The sequence below is a fragment of the Hoplias malabaricus genome, chromosome 11, assembly GCF_029633855.1.
Source record: "Hoplias malabaricus isolate fHopMal1 chromosome 11, fHopMal1.hap1, whole genome shotgun sequence".
Classification (NCBI taxonomy): Eukaryota; Metazoa; Chordata; class Actinopteri; order Characiformes; family Erythrinidae; genus Hoplias; species Hoplias malabaricus.
Window position 1 is genome coordinate 13,147,560 of NC_089810.1, and position 19,634 is coordinate 13,167,193.

Sequence of the window (19,634 nt, forward strand, 5' to 3'; positions counted from 1 at the left end):
TGTTTGGTAACAGTCGCTGAATGTGGCTGAATTTAGTGCCCCCAGTTATCTGGGTCCATGTAAAATTAGACTGTTTGATTTTCGTTTTTGGAAAGGACAAAAATTGGAAAAGTCTCTTTTTACAACTTTCATTTCAAAATGTTACTTTTCTCCACACCTTTCTCTGTTTACAGAGCTGCTGTCTGTTTTAACCAGGACAGAGCCAGAGCTATAAATAAACTGACAGTCAAAAAATTCCAAAAGTCATGAGCTGGACTTGACGGCAAGTATTGTGTGAGCCAGATATTGATTTGGCCCAGATTGATCCACATTCGCCTGATATCTGCTGTCAATTAATACCATGTAATATTCCTAATTTCAGAAGAAACATCGGATGAGCAGGTGTCCAGATACTTAGCGTACATCTTTAAAACATAACACAAAACTAACAGCAATTTCACATTGACTAAGTCTTGTGCTGAGGCTGCATTCAAAGTGCAGATTTCTTCCCCTTCATATGTTTTTTGGCTTATTGATTTTTATAGTTTCAAGTGCTCTGTGCTTGACCTGTTTGTAGTTTTGACAGAAAAAGCTATTACACTGTAGTTCTACAGTGAATTAGAAAGTGGAAATACAATGGCAGTCATTAGTTCATTCATGCATTCATTCAGCGCCTGTAACCGCTTCGACCTGAGCAGTGTTGCGGTGTGTACGGAGCCTGCCAGAACTAATTTGCAGGATACATAGTGAACAGGTTGCCAGTACATCACAGGACATCCCATACTCACTTAGTCTCAGGTACACATCTGGACAGTTTTGTTTAGCAAATTCAACATGTTTTTGTATTGTGGAAAGAAACAGTACAGTGTGAGCACATCATACTCCTTGAACACATGGATTAGAGGCTAGAACCAAACCCAGGTCTCTGGAGCTGTGTAGCAGGGACTCTATGTATAGCACCACTATGCCTCCCAAGATAGAAACATAAAGAATGAGAAAATATTCTCTTAATACAAACTGCGCTTTCCTCCCTTTTCTGATGCATGAGGTTGTTTATTTGTAGTTACACTTTTATAGTGCCTTTCTAGATACCCGAGGGTGTTTTACAGTCCACACAGAATGCCATTCAATTCAGCATTCAATCCACACAAACTTTTAGTGGATAACTTTCAGCTTGGGGATTTCAGTAGCATATCGGCTGTTGTCTGTGTCTACGTAGACCATAATTCCACTATTTGGTGCTGGCCAAAGGAGGATGTTTATTTATTTTATTTTTTTGTCTTTGTTCCTGCTTTAAGCTGTTGGGGATTTTTTCCTGGCAATGTCAGCCACAAGCTTGATCATTAGGGACCAGGGTTTCAGTTAAACTGTTCTGGAACAATGCCTGTTATAAAAAGTACCATATAAATGACTCTGAATTGAGTGTAACTTTGGGAGAGTAGCTATAAATGTACATTCTAAAGGGACTCATTTAAGAAAACGTAAGAAAGAACCCTGCTTGGGAAATGTACATTAACTGCAATTAATTACTGCCCTTCATTGCTCTTTTGTGGCATTTCTACCACAGTCTATTAGAATTTTATTTTCCTGCTACACCTGTTTACGGTTACGTTTTGTCAGGCCTCTGGTATTTACAGTGTTTGGATACAGTACTTTTCACCTCATACTTGCACAGCTTTATGGCTTCAAATCATACAGTAATTAGCTTGAGTGGCTTTGTTGTATAAAGGTTTTTGTTATCTTCTCATGTCTCGATTGTATTTCTCGCTTGTATTTCTACTTAAGCAGACAAAATACTTTGAGTTTTGTATATCTGTTTTCATCGAGATACAAGCAATGTAAACTCTAGGGTGCAAGAGTGTTCTTTATGTTTTAACATTTTCCCTGGGAAGGGAACACTAAAATGTACCTGAAGGCACTGTAGTGATGTGAGGCATTCCATCCCAATGACAGTATGGTACACTGTGTATGTGTTTTTAGTGTTTCTTGAAGTATAAACTGGTTTTATAATCAGTTCCTGTTATGGACAGATGCTTAATTTCTAGCCAGTGGCATGACTGGTTTTGGAGAACACGGTGTAACAGCTGTGGTTCCTCTTAGATATTAAAAGCCACTCTTGCTACGAATCAGGTGTGTAGAAGAGCTGTGTGTGTGTGTGTGTGTGTGTGTGCGGGTGTGTGAGAAGACTGGTCCTGTGTCTGGGTCATCTGCTCTTGATCCTGAATGTGATCTGCTTCCTAAAAGCACAGAGCAGAGGAGGAAATCAGATCAGCTGAAGTAATGAGTTCAGAGACTCCTCTGCTCTCTACATCTTTTATAGGCCTCCACTGGCCTGCTCACTTCTAGCTATCTAAATACTTAATGATCCCTCCATGCACCAGTTTACGCACTCTCGTTTTCTCTCCTGCATGCTGCGCTCTCTCACCTCTCTCCCTCAGGTCACTCCACTACTGCTGATAGTGAACATGAACTATTTTGCTGCTCTGTTTACGCACCGTCTGCAAGCACTGTGTGGTTGTAATGAGAGCATAGAGCTCCAGCTCCCACAGGAAGCAAAAGAATAAAGTGAGAGAGAAAGCTTGCCCTCATCTAGGCATTGCTTGAAAGAATGTTGCCATGGCAACCCATAAAATCATTGAAAAAGGCTGTGTGGTTGTACATAATGGGTTTCCCACTACTGTAACACTCAGAGATGGCACTGAAGTCATTTAGCTCCAAAAGGCTAAATTATTAGGGACAATTTACATTTTAAGTGCAATAAATATCAACTATACCCACTATACCCACTAAACCCTACCCACATCAGATCACACCAAAGTGTTTGCTAATTTAAATCTTCGCAGGATCTGCCTCAGGCACAGCAAGCTGTAATTATTGTAGACTGGGGATAGCTGTGCTTTTACAATTAAAACAAGAAAGTAATTACTTAATAACCACCTGGCTAACTATTGATTCCCTTCATTGCAAGCACCCAGAGCTCACACTGAGAAACAAAATCTGTTCAGTGGCTGTTCTCACTCATGAGCAATTTCCTCAATTATTACACAACCGTCTTTACACTGTTTATTCAACCATAATAGTTCTGAAAAACCATTATCAATTTAGTGGTGGTGGTGGTGAATCTGACTAGGCCTTTACTTCACGTCAAAAAACCACTTTAACAACAATAGTTAAATGCTAATTTCTGCTAGTGCCTTTTATGAGGTTCTTGTGGCAGGTGAATACAGTAATAAGTAAACTGCAGTTGACATTATTTAGTATTGCTTCTGTTTCAAGGTAGTTTTGGTTGGTTGTCATTAACTAAAAATTGCAGTTATGCTCTTATCGACAAGTGTTTTGTCATTCACTCAGAAAATGCACCTATACATTTTGAAGCCTAGAAAGGATCCCAAAGAGAATCACATATATTTAAAAGTAATGCAAGAAATTTGAGTAGGGAAAGGATTAGTGCACAAGTAGATGAGTCTTTAGAGTCAGTGTAAGGACTGTGATGTTTGGAAAGTCATTTGATGTTTACGCCGCCATCTTGGAACTAGGAGAGCGAGGATTTTTAATAACACATGTATCATAAACACCGGGCTTTCTCCAGAGGCATAGACGTCTAAGCGTTCCCCATTGAATAATAGTAGTATTTGTTGGTAATCATACACAGTGACATTCAATTCTTAGTCCATCAGTGGTTAGGCACGGTCCTGGATGAGATGAAGCAAAGAGTGTGAAGAGGGTGTTATTGATCTCTATCCTGGATTTCAGCAGCTCATCAGTATGGGAGAAGTCTCGCCTGATGGCTTAGTTTGCCCTCATAATAGGCTATTAATGCCACACCAGACAAGAAAAGGAGAATGTGATGACAGTTTCATTCTGCTCTGAGTGAGAGCGACAGCAAGGCCTCTCTGCTATTGCTGAATACACAGACCCTCCACAGCCATTTATTAGCCCATTGTCCTCTGAACTGAAAGCCAGAAGATCATTTATCAGCATGGAGTTGTGCAGTTTTAAATCATTGGGGTGTGTTTTTCTAGTGTATAGTGATGGGATCATAATTAGCTAGGAACAGCCTTTGTGAGTAAGATATATGTAAATATCATCATTACAGCAATGACCTTCAAAATGGTACTTTATTTTTTAATCGGATTTGTAAAACATATTATACGCTTTTGTCTTCAGTTTAGGAAATAAGGTAACATTTACTCTGTCCAAAATCATTCCAAATCTTAGAAAAAACTTTAATAGCCCAAAATTTTATTGGACAGTCAATACTCAGGGGTGTTCTATGACTAAATGTCAGGACTTGCACTACAGAGTCAAGTGTAATAACACATTTACACTTCAATTTTTACAATCTACAAGAGTGAAAGTGAACGTCTGATTAACTAAAGGTAATTAAAAGTGATACAAAATAGTACCTCATTAGTCTCCACTTTTAGTTCTCTATTAATTGTCTCATACAGGGGCCGGTGAGTGAATATCGGTATTAAGGAAACATTCAAATTAATTCCATGCCCACATCCCAGCTCAGAAGATGCTACCTTCATATAGCTTGCTCTGTGGTGATGAAAATAAAGCTGAGTATTTCACTTTATATGTTAGTGTTTATAAGGTTCTCAATGTATCTGGAGAGCATTTTAGCTCCCAGCTTCAAAACATGGACTAAAAACAGGGAGTTAACATAGTCAGAAGGAAGATGAACACAGCACATCACAACACAAGCCCCTTAAGCAGCCTCCACACTTGCAATCTGGGCTTGTGCAGCCTCAGCATTACTCACTCACGCTCACTCCCTCTCTGTGACTCATCCAGTTCATTGAAAGAGAATACTGTTTACTACTGATCTGTTTCTGCTGAACCTATATACACACAAATTACTGCATTCAGTCAAAGGCTGTATGCGGCTTTTGCATCTGTACAGACTTCAGAGTCTAAGTACTTTGTAACTGCAAATAATTCATGTGTAGCTTGTAATGTTGTTGTGTGTGCATAAGCAGAGAGTTTTTCCTGGGTGGGTCAAGGGTTTATCCTTTTATTTTTATTTCCTAGTATTTTTTTCCCTTTACCTCTGTAGTTTCTATGGTTACCTCCTCAAACTACCGGGACCTCCCAAGCCCACACTTTTGGGTTGTACTGAGTTAGGTGTGTGTGTGTGTGTGTGTGTGTGTGTGTGTGTTATAGAAAGAGAGAGAGAGAGAGAGAGAGAGAGAGAGAGAGAGAGAGAGAGGCGGAGGGCAGGTGGGTGTGTTCTTAGAGGTAAGTGGAGCCTCTTGTCTCTTAATGGTTCATGCTTCTTTCACTACCCTTCAGAAATACATGGCGGTAACCATGGTTACCGGCATGTCCACTGTGCGTTTTAGTATTCCTGCCCGCTGTAGTGGTGAGTAGCGAAAAGCATACATGGAAATGCACACACTCTCTCTTCTTTCTACTGCTCCTTCGAAATAAGCAGTGAAAGTATGTGTGCTTGTTTGCTATTTGAGTTTTTCGTCCACCTCTCTGCCATTCTGTCCTTTAACTCTGATCACTTGTTCTTTTCTTCTCCTTTACTCTATCTTTACCATTTTCCTTATATTTTTTTGTTTCACTCACTCTATTATTCACGCATTCTGTTTGTGCTGGGACTTCTTCTAGAGCTGTCTCCCTACACACACACACACACACACACACACACACACACACATACACACCCCACCTGCCATAGATGTGACATATGTTTTTTGTGGTGTCAGGGCTGTAGGCAGGCCATTCTGGTCCTGGAATTCTGTGATTATGCAGAATGTGGTTGGTTGTTTCATGTTGACATAGGCTTGGACATCCCTCAAAAAATGTATCCTCCAGAAGGCAGCCCGTCTTGTTCTTAATGTGTAGTAATCTCAGTGCTTACAGTGCATTCACAGATATTTAGGTTAATGATGCTGATGCCCGATAACAGTACAGATCCTGTTTGGAGGATGTAATGTCCATAAGCTCATGGGACCTGAAGGCTGTGGGTTCAATTCCCGCTCCGGGTGACTGTCTGAGGAGTTTGGTGTGTTCTCCCCGTGTCCGGGTGGGTTTCCTCCCATAGGACAAAAACACATGTTGGTGGATTGGCGACTCAAAAGTGTCCATAGGTATGAATTTGTGTGTGTGTGTGTGTCAGTCATCCTGTTAAGGATTGGCGCCCTCTCCAGGGTGTGTTCCTGCCTTGTGCCCAGGGATTCCGGGTAGGCTCTGGACCCACTGCGACCCTGAACTGGATAATGTTACAGACAATGAATGAATAATTGAAGCACACACCTTAAAATTAATTTTAAATGCACGTGATCATGCCCAAATTACTTAAGCGTACCTTGCTTCCCAATAGGAAGAAATACATAGCTAACATCAGACTACTATATAAAAATAAAATATGCCATATACCAGTTTTTGTATATAACTGTATATTTTCATGAGAAATGGAACTGTAAGACTTTGCACTCGTTCAGTTCAAACTTTATTTGACATGACTACTTGACTAACCACCAGTTGTCACAGCTGAGCAGGCCAGAAGAGGGAGGTGGACATAAACACAAGGAATTTAACAAAATGGAAGCAAAGCAAAACACAGGCAATACAGATAGAATAAATATGAGACTAAACAGAATTAAACAAGGACAGACAGGAAACAGCTGTGAACCAGGGTAGACATGTGGAAACAGAAAGACAGAGAAAAACACATCTACGCACACAAGAACTGACAACGGAGCACTGAAACAAAGGGACTATATAAGGACAGGACAAACAAGGAACATCTGGGGACAATAATTGAACAGAGGCAGGACTACGGCGGAGACAAGAACAACAACAAACAGAGCCATGTGCTACATGAACAAATGGTGGGGAAACAGACACTGGGCGTGACATATGCCCCCTCCTAAACGTGCGACTCCAGGGGCGCATAAACCTAGAACCCCCAGGAGCTGGTGAAGGAGAGGAGCCAGGAAAACATGACAAACAAGACAAAAGACTGACAGGTCAAAGAACCAACAAGTGACAGGACAAGCCAGGAGCAGACACAGGAAATGGAGCTTGGGACATGACAGGATCGGAAACAGGAGACTAGACTGAGGACAAGACAGGAGAATGAAAATGGGGAGCAACAGGAAACGAAACTTGAGACCAGACAAGGGACAGAAAAGGTGACTAGACAGGAGACAGGACATGCAGGAGACAGGAGATAGGACAGGACAGGGGCATAAACAGGAGACTGAACACCATACTGTAACAGAGACTGGAAGGGAGATTGAACTGGGGACAAGAAACGGAGACTGGACATGACTAGAAACAGGTGTTAAGACATTGGATTGAAATGAAGACTGGACTGGGGACAGGCCAGAACCAAAAACAGGAACTGGGACTGGATGGGGACCAAGACAAAACAGGAGACAGGATAGGAGCAGAGACACGAGGTTGGACAGGGGACTTGACTTGCGACAAAACCTGAGCAGGGAAAAAAAACTGAACTGGACTGGCCACGGGAGGCGAGACACCAGACTGGAACATGGACTGGACTGGAGACAGGACTGGGACTAACACAGGGACAGACATGGGACAGTATAAAAATGGCCATTGGCGAATGCCCAGGACTGGCAAAAGTCTGTGGAAATGTTCGAAAGGCCAGCCTGGGCACAGTTTTAGAAATAGGCCCTGGGGTCGATCAACGGAAACAAACAGAAGCGGCCGGAGCCACAGTCACGGGAACAGGAGTGGCCTTGATCGCTGCCCTCACAGGGACAGGAGTGGAGGATGATGTCATCACTGGAATAGGAGCGGAGGGCTTTGCCGCCTTCACTGGAACAGGAGCAGAGGTGGCGGGAGACGCTGCCGCCGCAGGAACAGAGGCAGCTAAAGAAACTTCCGGCACAGGAACAGAGGCGGCGAGGGTCGTCGCCGCTGGCACAGGAACAGAGTGCCTTGGAAGCAGGGGGCCTTGCAATCACGTCCACTGAGGTAGGGATTTGGGCTGCTCGAAAGGCATGTGCTGGAGCTGCTGAGGGTTTGGAAAGTCCAAGGGGCACACTCATGAGAAAGTCCCTCAACCAAAGATCCCCTTAAAGTGCACCCCTGTTAGCCTTACCTTTGTCCTGAGGCTTGAGGCTAACTGCACCAACCCTCAACGCCCCCACAAAATATTCCCCGGACCAGAGGGTGTGGTCCTCCAGCGAGGGGGAGGCTCCAGCACACTGCTCCTGCCAGCTCAGTTTTTTTTACAGGGTGTGGAGGACACTTTAGCCTCCACATTATACCCCACTGGAGTGCCAGAACCTGAAAGGAACAGAGTGCGCAGAATCGCACACACAGCAAACAGATTCCTCTCTACGTCCATTTTAACGGTCGGTTCTTCTGTCACGGCTGAGCAGGACAGACGAGGGAGGAGGACGTAAACACAAGGGATTTATTAACAAAACAGAAGCAAAATAAACACAGGCAATACAGATAGAATGAATACGAGACTAAACTAAACAGCATTAAACAAGGACAGACAGGAAACAGGAAACAGACACATGGAAACAGAAAGACAGAGAAACGCATACAAGAACCGACAAGGGAGCACTGAAATAAAGGGACTATATAAGGACAGGACAAACAAGGAACACCTGGAGACAATAATTGGACAGAGACAGGATCAAGGCGGGACTAGGGCAGAGACAAGAACAACAACATACAGAGCCATGTGCTACATGAACATATGGTGGGAAGAACAGACAGGACAGGCCCAGGGCGTGACACCAGTAATAATTTTGTTTAGTACCAATAACCAGTGCACTACATGGTAGATATTGATAGCGCCTGCTCTTGCAGTTTTCTTTTGTTCTCTGTGCTGTGACACTCTACTGAATCCAGTAAATGCATTTTATTTACTGAAGCACTCTGCAATCAGCTTATTACTGTTTTAATCTGCTCTCATACACACTCACTCTCTCCCTGTGAAAATCACAACAATATATGCTAACACAATCAGCCATCTAATGGAACCTGTTAATTAATTCCTCTCAGGCAGGAGTGGTGTGTGTGTGTGTGTGTGTGTGTGTGTGTGTGTGTGTGTGTGTGTGTGTGTGTGTGTGTGTCTAATAGATCGAGAAAGAGGGAGAGAAAGAAAATATCACTCTCTGCCTTCCTTGGTACAGGGCTCAGTGTTTTCTTCACTTTTTTTGTCAGACAAATCAGGGGTTGCTGAGAGTTTCATTTGTAATTTTGAGAGGTACATATCTGAAAGCAGATTTCAAAAGAATTCTTTCAGACAGACATTTGTTCAGCTTCCACTGCTAGTGTGAGATACTTCCAAATCATAAGAGCCTAGTGCCAACACCAGTGAATTACAATGATGTAAATCACTGAATTGAAATATATTTATGAGGACATTTCATTCTCTTTCTGCAATGTGACTTCTTTTAAAGCAGCAAAGGGATTCCTTAGCTTTTTCCTGATAAGGAAAAGTGTCCTAATGAACACATTTGCATAATATATTCTACCTGTAAGATTATAAGCCTGATGCATATGGTGAGATTTGATAAATGTCCATGCTGGGCATAGTAAAATGGATCAGCATTGGAGCTTGCTATGAGCTATTGTATTTTCTATCATTTTATAAACAATTCACATGTTTTGAATCTTTGTGATGGTGTTTAAATTGTGAAATTTTGTAATTATAGTGCAGTATATGTGGTGCTGAGATCACATGCTTTGTGGCTTGCTGGTAGAATAACAGATATCTTTTCTGGACATAGTGATGGCAGGTAAATTCTTGAGCGGATTTGCCCAGCTGCCAGAGCCTTTACCAGCCAGTGAGCAGGGTGACAGTTAGGGATTTAATATATTTGCTTCACAAATCCATTGTTGGCTGTGAACAAGTATGCTTTCCCTGTGACTTGTGTTGATTGGATTTAACCTTAAACGGTCCTTTTAGCACCGTTGTCCTTCTGCCCACTCTGCACAAGCCTCAGTCTACAAATTTACAAATCTCGTTCATGAGTCATCTACACACTGAGGACACTGATGCATTTTAATTTTTCTAATCTGTAATCTGTCATTTCCACATGAATTAAATAATGAAAATAATATTATGCATATATTCACATATACAAAATAATCCACATTCATTAATTCATTCATTATCTGTAAGCGTTTATCCAGTTCAGGGTCAGCGGTTTATCCAGCGTTGGGTTCAGAGCCTACCTGGAATCATTTGGCGCAAGGCGGGAATACACCCTGGAGGGGGCGCCAGTCCTTCACAGGGCAACACACACACACACACTCACACACACACTCACACCTACGGACACTTTTGAGTCACCAATTCACCTACCAAGGTGTGTTTTTGGACAGTGGGAGGAAACCCACGCGGACACGGGGAGAACACACCAACTCCTCAGAGACAGTCATCCGAAGTGGGAATCGAACCCACAACTTCCAGGTCCCTGAAACTGTGTGACTGCGACACTACCTGCTGCAACACCATGCCACCATATACATACATATATACATAATAATAACATAATATTAATAATAAGATTTATTTACCATGGATATAAGCTAACAATGTATTTAGCTATTGTATGAGAGGGAAAGAGAGAGAGAGAGCTCTCTAAAACATAAAATCACCAGACTCTGACCTGTGTTATGAACCAAGAAAAATGATTATATACAGTGCCTTGAACTTTTCCAAATTTGTTCACGTTACACCCACAAACCTAAATGTATCTTATTGGGATTTTATGCCTCCAAAAGTCACCTAATCACAAAATAGAGTCCACCAGTGTGTAATTTATTCTCAGCGTAACTACAGCTGTTCTGTGAAGGCCTCAGAGGTTTATTAAGGAACATAAGAAATCCCATTTGCAGTTTGCCACAAGCCATGTAGGGGACACAGCAAACATGAGGAAGAACTTTTTAGCCTAAATGCAAAACGCTATTTGTGGTGAAAAACTAACACCGCATCACCCTGAACACACCATACTCACAGTGAAACATGGGGGTGGCAGCACCATGCTTTTTGTCAGCAGGCAGAAAAGCTGGTCAGAGTTGATGGGAAGATGGATGGAGCTAAATACAGGGCAATCCTGGAGAAAACCTGTTAGAGGCAGCAAAAGACTTCTAGCAGGACAATGACCTGAAAATGCAACCAGAGCTACAGTGGAATGGTTAAATCAAAGAATATTCATATGTTAGAACCCTCTCAAAGTCCATTCAATCTGACTGAGTTTGAACTATTTGGCAATGAAATATGGGCAACAATTTCAGTCTCTAGATGTGCAAAGCTGGTAGACACATACCCCAAAATACTTGGAACTGTAATTGCAGCAAAAGGTGGTCCTACAAAGTATAAAAGCCATACCTTTTAGATTTTAATTTATTCAAAATTTTGCAAACCATGTATCATTTTTTTCACTTCACAATTACTTGCTACATTATGGTCCATCACATACAATTACAATAAAATACATTTATGTTTGTGGGTGTAACGTGTAAAAAAAAAAGTAAAAAAAAAATTCAAGGGTTATGAATATGTTTTAAACGCACTGTAATGAAGTTAAGGTGGGGCCCGCATATATGTGAGAGCACCTTGCATTTGGTTTACACAGGAGCGAAACCAGCCATTCTGAACAAGAAAAGTCCTGTGTTGTTCGATCCTTGTGGTATTTTGAAAGACATTTAATTGAGACCACAGGGAGCTGTGTGAACTCGAGGTATATTAAGTCCCCTTTAGAAAAGCATTCTGCGAATGTGGCAATTACATAAGAATGTAATCAATTTTGCCTTTTTTACACATATTTTCAATGCCATGACCCAATAAGAAACCTTGTGTTATAGTTTTTAAATGTGTGTAACTAAGCAGAAGAGTCTGTCGCCAGATAAGTTTATCATTTATGCTGTACTTTTTTACTGCTGTGTAATTACAGTGATCTCCTTTGGCAGAATCATCAGTGGTGAACATTTACACTGATTACAGAAGTAAGGGAAGACAGTCTCTGTAAACCTGTGTATAAAAGTTTGTAGAATTTGGCCACTAATAGGATCTGAAAACAAGACTTCTCCTCTGTCCAAATCCACCTGCACTCTAATCTTCCTCAGGTTCTCTTTCACCCTGAGGGGTGTTGTGGGACCCCCAGACGAACTGGCTCCATACACAATGTTCTTGTAATTGCACTTCCATATGCCTCCACTGAAAAAGCTTTTTCCTTTTGCCATGGAACCTGTTACAATACCTAGAGCCCACTGTTCGCAGTTTTCTACGTCTGTGTCCCAGGAGTGTGTTCCTGAGTGAAAGCCCTCAGATCCCAAGACCCAGAGATGATGCTCAGATCTTTCTTGGTTTTCAGGGAGATGCTGGTGCTCATCTTTGCAAACAAAGCTGGTCAGGTCATCAGAGATAGAGAGATGATGGTGGGCAGTGTTAGAGTCCAAAACCACAGGAGCTAAATTGAGACAAAGCAAACGTCAAAAAAGAAATAACAAACAAAACTCTTTCTCCACACTGCTCTGTTGTTTTGCTCTAGTGTTGACCTGAGGAGGATGGATCCACCTTTTGAGTCTTTGTGCCTCTCAGGGTTTTTTTCTCTTGTTTTGAGAAAGTTATCCCTTGGCAATGCCACCACAGCTGCTTGAACTTGAGGCTAGGATTTGAATTCCGTAGAGTTGCCTTGTGACAGCACCAGTTGTAAAAACTCATTCATAAATTCATTCAGTCATTCATTGTAACCCCAATTCAGGGTCACGGTGGGCCCAGAGCCTACCCGGAATCACTAGGTGCAAGGCGGGATCACACAGTGGAGAGGCCACCAATCCTTCACAGGGCGACACACACTCACACATTCACTCATACCTATGGAGAGTTTTGAGTCGCCAATCCTCCTACCCATGTGTGTTTTTGGCCCATAGGAGAAAACCAGCACACCCAGAGGAAGCCCACATGGACACAGGGAGGACACACCAAACTTCTCGCAGAATTTAAACTGATAGAAATATATTATTATTCTTAGTAGGATATTTTATTAACGTGCTCTATTTCTAAATCCATTTAAATCACAAATTCAAATAACAGTAGGAAGGTAAAAAGAATGATGATCGAAACTGTAGATGCTTTTAAAATGACTATGAAATAATAACATATAAAATCTAGTTTCAATCTCTTTAAACCCCTTTGGTGGCTAAATACTATTTATATGTAAATCAACACTATGCTAACATACTACTCTGTGTACACTAAAATATTTTAATATGACAAGCGAATTGTAGCGTAGCTTTTCTGCAGATCAAATACCATATCAAGGCATTCATATAATTAAACAGTTTCTGAACTTACTGTATTTAACCATCTCTTTCATCTTCTTCCACACTCTGAACTTCAGGTTTCCCAGGTGCTTTGCCACATTAATCAGAGCTCCAGAGGGGATCTCAGGATCCTTCAGTGTACACTGAGTTCTGGAGGAACATTCAGAATCAGGAGTGAGTACTGCTGAAGGTAGAGAGTCTTATTACAAAAGAGGCCAGTGACGTACCTTTCCACTGTGTCTTTGTAATTCTGCATAAGAAAATACAAAAAAAGAAGTATTTTAGCACACTGGACATTCAAAGGATAATTTAGTTCTCTGAAAAGAGTTTGACATTGTACCAAACACCACTTTTATTGTATCATGTTCATTGTTTTGACTCTCTACTTTAGCATAGTGGCTTATTAACAACATTATTTGGTTTTTTTGCATAATAATGAAAATAATGTGCAGCTTATTGTTAATGGCTTCTTCCAAAATAAGGAAATCTGAACTTGTAAAGATGAAAACACACAACAGATTGTTCTTCTTTCAAACTATTTTCCACCTCTTTTGCTATTAAATTTATATAATATAAAATGGGCAGCACGTTGGTGCAACAGGTAGTGTCCCTGTCACACAGCTCCAGGGACCTGGGGTTGTGGGTTTGACCCGTGCTCTGAGTCAATGTAATGTGATGAGTTTGGTGTGTTCTCCCCGTGTATGCGTGGGTTTCCTCCGGGTGCTCCGGTTTCCTCCCACGGTCCAAAAACACACTTTGGTAGGTGGATTGGTGACAAGTGTCCATAGGTGTGAGTGTGTGCCACCCTGTGAAAGACCTGTGCCCCCTCCAGGGTGTGTTCCAACTTTGTGCCCAGTGATTCCGGGTGGGCTTCGGACTCACTGCGACCTTGAACTGGATACGTGGTTACAGACAGTGAATGAATGAATAAGCAGCAGGTAGTGTCGCAGTCACACAGCTCCAGGGGCCTGGAGGTTATGGGTTCGATTCCCGCTCCGGGTGACTGTCTGTGAGGAGTTGGTGTGTTCTCCCTGTGTCCACGTGGGTTTCCTCCGGGTGCTCCGGTTTCACAGTCCAAAAACACACGTTGGTAGGTGGATTGGTGACTCAAAAGTGTCCATAGGTGTGAGTGTGTGAGTGAATGTGTGTGTGTGTCTGTGTTGCCCTGTGAAGGACTGGCGCCCCCTCCAGGGTGTATTCCCGCCTTGCACCCAATGATTCCAGGTAGGCTCTGGACCCACCGCGACCCTGAACTGGATAAGCGGTTAAAGATAATGTATGAATGAATGAATGAATGTTTGGGTGTTTATTACAAGTAAATTGCTAACCCCTGCTCAATTTGCACTTAAATACCCTTTTTGCATTTAAAAGCCACTGTGCTGAAGTATAGAACTGAAACAACACATTGCACTCTATTCTGTATGACCCACTCTAGCACAGTACCTTAAGAAAATATATGTCGTCAGCTGCTAATTCCTTATGTGTAGATGTAATTATTTCAGAGAGATGCAGAATCTCCTGGTTTACGCTACTTGTGGTCTTCTGTGTTAACTGGCTTTTCATCTCCTTTTCATTCCTCAGGGCAGATAAACGTTTTTCTTCTTCATCTTGAAGAAATTGGTAGAGATTCTTGAACTCTTCTCTAATTCGTCTCTTTGTGTCTTGAGCCTGCTTCTAATGTGAAAAACATTGTACAATTTGATGAGTTAATTGATTCATTGCATCACTGATTGCCTCGTAATACATTTTTCTCACCTTAATGTGTTGCGCAGTCTGATCACAAATCAGTTTTGCCTTCAAAAACAAATTAAGTTTCTCTTGTAGGGGCTTCAGATTAGCCTGAAGCTCTTCCTATGATAACAAAAAGTATTTTATATTAAACAATTTCATATTTTAGAAAATCTGGCATAGACAGAGACGACAGCACAGCAGAGGATGGTACTGGATTGTGAAATAACATCATTAATGATGCACAGAAAGCCATGGAGCGGGAGAGACACTCACCCTCAATCACATATTCACTAACTTGATTTTATATATATATATATATATATATATATTATGGCAAGCCAAACAGGAAATATTTAATGAACTTTGTTATATATAGAATGAACGCTGATAATTTAGTAGAGTTTATATTGGTAATGTTTTTGTTATACATGTTTTTAGAAAAATTAGAAGATATTTCTCACCCTGCGTTCCAGTGCTGCCTCGTCCAGTGGTCTGAAGCCATGTTTGCTATGCAGTTTAGAGACCTGGCACACAATACACACAGGCTCTTTATCCTCCAGGCAGAAGAGCTTCAGTGTTTCATGATGCAGATTGCACAGTGTCTCAGCTCTCTCCACTGAATTGTTTCTCTCCTGAAGGAAACTGTCACACAATGTTTTTAGTTGCAAGTTTTGGGGAGGAACATCTTTGGGAGATGGCTTTCTACACAGAGGACATTTGAGCGTTTTCTTTGTTTGCCGGTATTCCTCCCAGCATTCTTTACAGAAGCTGTGACGACAAGACAGTAGAACAGGATCCACATAGATCTCACAGCATAAAAGACAAGAGAGTTCTTTCTCTGTGAGAGATGATGTCTTTGCCATTTCTTTATCCAGACTCTGTCCTTGATTGTCACCAAGAAGCAAAAATTTTACTTTTTCTTGAAATCAGTGGCCACGACTTTGCTGGTCTTCTTGTAAGATCTCGAGTATTGAAGGTACAGGATATATGATGTCAAATATCTGTTAATGTTTTACTATATTGTATCTGAAGGTGGGGTTTTTACAGTAAGGGATAGGCTAAACTGCAATGGGTGTGTATATGCAGGTTTTTTCTGCCTCTTGTCATTGTCAGGATGGTGTATAACTCTGCTGTTATAACATTCCTTCACTGATTAATACATTAAATAAATGTGTTTATAAACTGAATAATAATTCTCTGAATAAAGAATAATTCTCTGTACAAAGAAGTCTCTGACACATCTGGACTTTAATCAAATGAACAGTCATTGATTGCTGGCGATCAAAGGTCTTTCACATGCCCAGGTCAAATATATTCTTCTGGGGAAACCTCTTTGAGTCCTTATCAGAAGTATTTTGAATATCACCATAATGTAATATAATGACTTAAACATTGTCCACTTTGTATTTGAATACAAATACAAATACTTATTTTGGCTGGTGGACAGTTATGTATGTATATAATTAGTATTAAAATAATATATAAGAATTAGTATTAAAGTCAAGCTATTGGTATACATTTTTTTAACTAAATGCAGGCTGGTAACACTTGAGTATTAAACAGGTTCTTATTTTCCTGATAGGACTTTTGTCATTTTTGTAGATGGCTTTAAAAAAAGAAAACTCCAATAATCAATTGAGTTTGCAATTATGTATTAAATAAAGTTTAATCAAATAAGTTTGGCCATCATAGCAATTCTTATATTTTTAAAACCACAAGACCTTTTCAGCTCCAGCAAACAAAAGTTAGTAAATGTTTTGTTTAACAGAAGAGGGAAATTTGAGCTTTAAAGTATGTAGGTGGGTAAAGACTGTAATGTAATTTTGTAAACATTTCATGACAAACCAAATGACCAAGAGAAATTATACAAAGTATTAATAGCAGCTTTGACCAAGCCAACCGACAAAGGAGTCAAGTGGAGCATAATTAGCCTCACATAATTTTATTTGGTTGGCCCTCCCACATATAAAAATTACTCAGCATGATGCAAGCCAGTTTGGGTGTGTGTTAGATTACTTAAGAGAGTTGGGCAGCTAGTGTTCTCCTCAATGTGTTGAACTGTGAAGTAATGTTGTATTCAGCTTTGTAGCATTGTGTGACTGGGCATAGCCAGAGAGTATAATTGCTAGTGAAATTAATATCAGTTAAAATGGCTTTGTTTTTTAAATGGTATAAAAAAGTTGCAATGTTTACATATAATAGAGATTATATGCTAATCAGCAAAATGTCATTCAAAGACTGAGGCTGCAGAGTCTTAAGGTGCCAGGGGTGATCTTGTACTGAGAATACCAATCTTGGTAACTTTTTTTGTGCTGGATGGAAGATGGCATCCTTTTCAACATAAATTTGTGGTATTAAAAATATTAAACATGTTTTCTAAATCACAAGCCCAAGAGAAGGGTCTATTCACTAGTGCTTTAGGACATCTTTCTAGCACGGAGCTGAAAATGCAACCACAGGCATATATCTGTGCCAAGTATGTGTGTGATGTGCTCAGAAGCTGTGGAGCAGCTGTTTGATGCTGGAAAACGGTGTTGGTCTTTTGAACATAGGGAAAAGCCATTTTCCCTCATTTGCCATCACATATCACAGATAGAGCACACACACAAATGTGACGCTGCATACTAAAGCTGCTCAGCTCCTTACAAAGGAGAGTTAAGTGTGTGTACACATGTATCTGAGAAAGTGTGTGTGTGTGTGTGTGTGTGAGCAGTCATTCACTGCTCATAGGAAGTATGTCATGCTTGTCTGCTCTTTGTGTCAGTTCCTGCTGTGTTTGATCAGAGGTTTAGTATTCTGATGGAGTGTGAGTCTGTGTGTGTGTGTTTGTGAGGACTGTGTGTGTATACTGACACATTGTCATCACAGGCTTGGCTGAATCACTTCAACTGTCAATGCTACACTGGTACACAAACTCAGTAGAGTATGATGGTGGAGATAAGCTTTAGCTCTATTCTGCACTCTGTTATTCTCTCTAAATATTTTTATCCTTCATCATTTACTTCCTCTATGTATTTAACAGTGTGCCACTGCAGGAGTGAACTGGCCTGAACTGTTTCATCTGTGCCTTTGTGATCTGTGCCTAAGTTATATTCAGAAACTACACTATACAGTTGTATGCAAACAAATTCAGGGTGATTTCAGTTACATGTTGGGTTGATTTTCTAAGTGAAAATCAGTTTTACACATTGTAATACACACACTATATATATATATATATATATATATATATATATATATATATATATATATATATATATACATGATGGTCTTCAAACTCGATCATCTCTTAACTACATGATTTTGGCTACTTAAAATACACCCGTAAAATACACCCGTACACACAGGTGTGTGCATGTATCAGCTCCTCACAAAGGAGAGTTAAGTGTGTGTACACATATATATGCCCGTATAATCTCCACAGAAATGTCTGTTATTAGAAAGCATCTTCATGTCTTATATCAAACATTGGTTAGTGAAATACAAAGCACTGAGCGGTGCAAAAGTGGAACTTGTTTCTCTGGAGTGATGGAACACCATCCACTGGTTAAGATGAGCTGGAGTGAGATAAACCACACACTCAACCACACACACACATCAATATTGTATTTATTTATTTCATAGTTATTAACAAATGTTTATTAATTATGGACATATACTAAACAAACATGTGCACTTCATAATGTACAGGTTGAGTCAAAAGTCGCAGGACACCCTTTTATCTGAATACTCTCCAGCAAGGAATGGGTGAGGGGACCTATCTTTTATGCTATGTCCGGAACATGGCCGCCATCTTGAAAGCCACCATATTGGATCCAGAGCAAGATTTTTCCAATGGGAAGGTGGTCATGTAGCTTATCAAAGAAGTAAAAGAGTGTCCTGTGACTTTTGACTCACGCTGTACAAAATAACTTAAAAGAAAATGAGGGGCAGGGTTACAAAACTAACTACAATAGCTCATGGCTGGCCCTGTATATTTGGATATTTGTTTGTGTAGGTAATTTTGAGATTAATTTCTCTCTCTCTCTCTCTCTCTCTCTGTCTCTCTCCCTCTCTCTCTAACATATGAGGAGAATAGTGACACTTTAACTGGGTAGTCTGAAATTTGTTGTGTAGCTAATTTTAAAGCAGCTAATAATAGAGGTGCTAATAATGCTAATTTTTGCTAACAAATAATGCTAACAAATATTTAGCAGTTTGAAAATTGCATTTCTTAATTACGAGCTTCCATTCACTGTTAGTTGCTGGCTAGCTTCCATTTGCTGTTAGCATCAATGTAACCGAGCCATTTATTACTAATTGTACTTAGATAAAACCATACATGTCTCTTATTGGATCTGTGACATCCGTTAGTGGGCGATAGAAAATCATAGCAGTTGCAGCTGCTGGTTAAATGCATGAGTAATTCTTGGTTTTCACATCCAGCATTATGAGCCAAAACCTTTATTAGCCATGGTTTTTTAAAGGTGAAAGGTCTCTGCCTTCATTTATTCCATTATTATTTTCATACTATTAATACCTTTCTCCACACTGGCAATCAGCATTACTTGTTACTGGCAGTCACCATTTTCCCCAGCTGCCAGTCACTATTAATTCAATATTTTGTTTTAAAATTAAAGATGCTTTGGAGAAAAGGTTGA

At 40.5% G+C, this 19,634-nt stretch overlaps 1 protein-coding gene across 1 annotated transcript; it reads right to left on the reverse strand.

Moving 5' to 3' along the window:
* Nucleotides 1-11,871: 11,871 nt before the first annotated feature.
* On the reverse strand, nucleotides 11,872-15,857 carry LOC136709996 (E3 ubiquitin-protein ligase TRIM35-like). The gene is made up of 6 exons (XM_066685601.1): nucleotides 15,456-15,857; nucleotides 15,019-15,114; nucleotides 14,707-14,937; nucleotides 13,491-13,513; nucleotides 13,295-13,413; nucleotides 11,872-12,407 (listed from the first exon to the last, which is right to left on the reverse strand). Exons 1-6 carry the CDS (start codon nucleotides 15,855-15,857, stop codon nucleotides 11,872-11,874), a joined length of 1,407 nt encoding a protein of 468 aa, XP_066541698.1.
* Nucleotides 15,858-19,634: the final 3,777 nt, after the last annotated feature.

What these genes read in the sequence shown, in the direction of transcription:
- LOC136709996 (XM_066685601.1), bottom strand. Translation starts at nt 15,857, where the DNA reads ATGGCAAAGACATCATCTCTCACAGAGAAAGAACTCTCTTGTCTTTTA. An exon ending in AGGCAGCACTGGAACGCAGG is followed by an intron (nt 15,115 to 15,455) that starts GTGAGAAATATC and finishes TTGTTATCATAG; the next exon opens with GAAGAGCTTCAGGCTAATCT. An exon ending in GAAAGAGATGGTTAAATACA is followed by an intron (nt 12,408 to 13,294) that starts GTAAGTTCAGAA and finishes GTCTCAATTTAG; the next exon opens with CTCCTGTGGTTTTGGACTCT.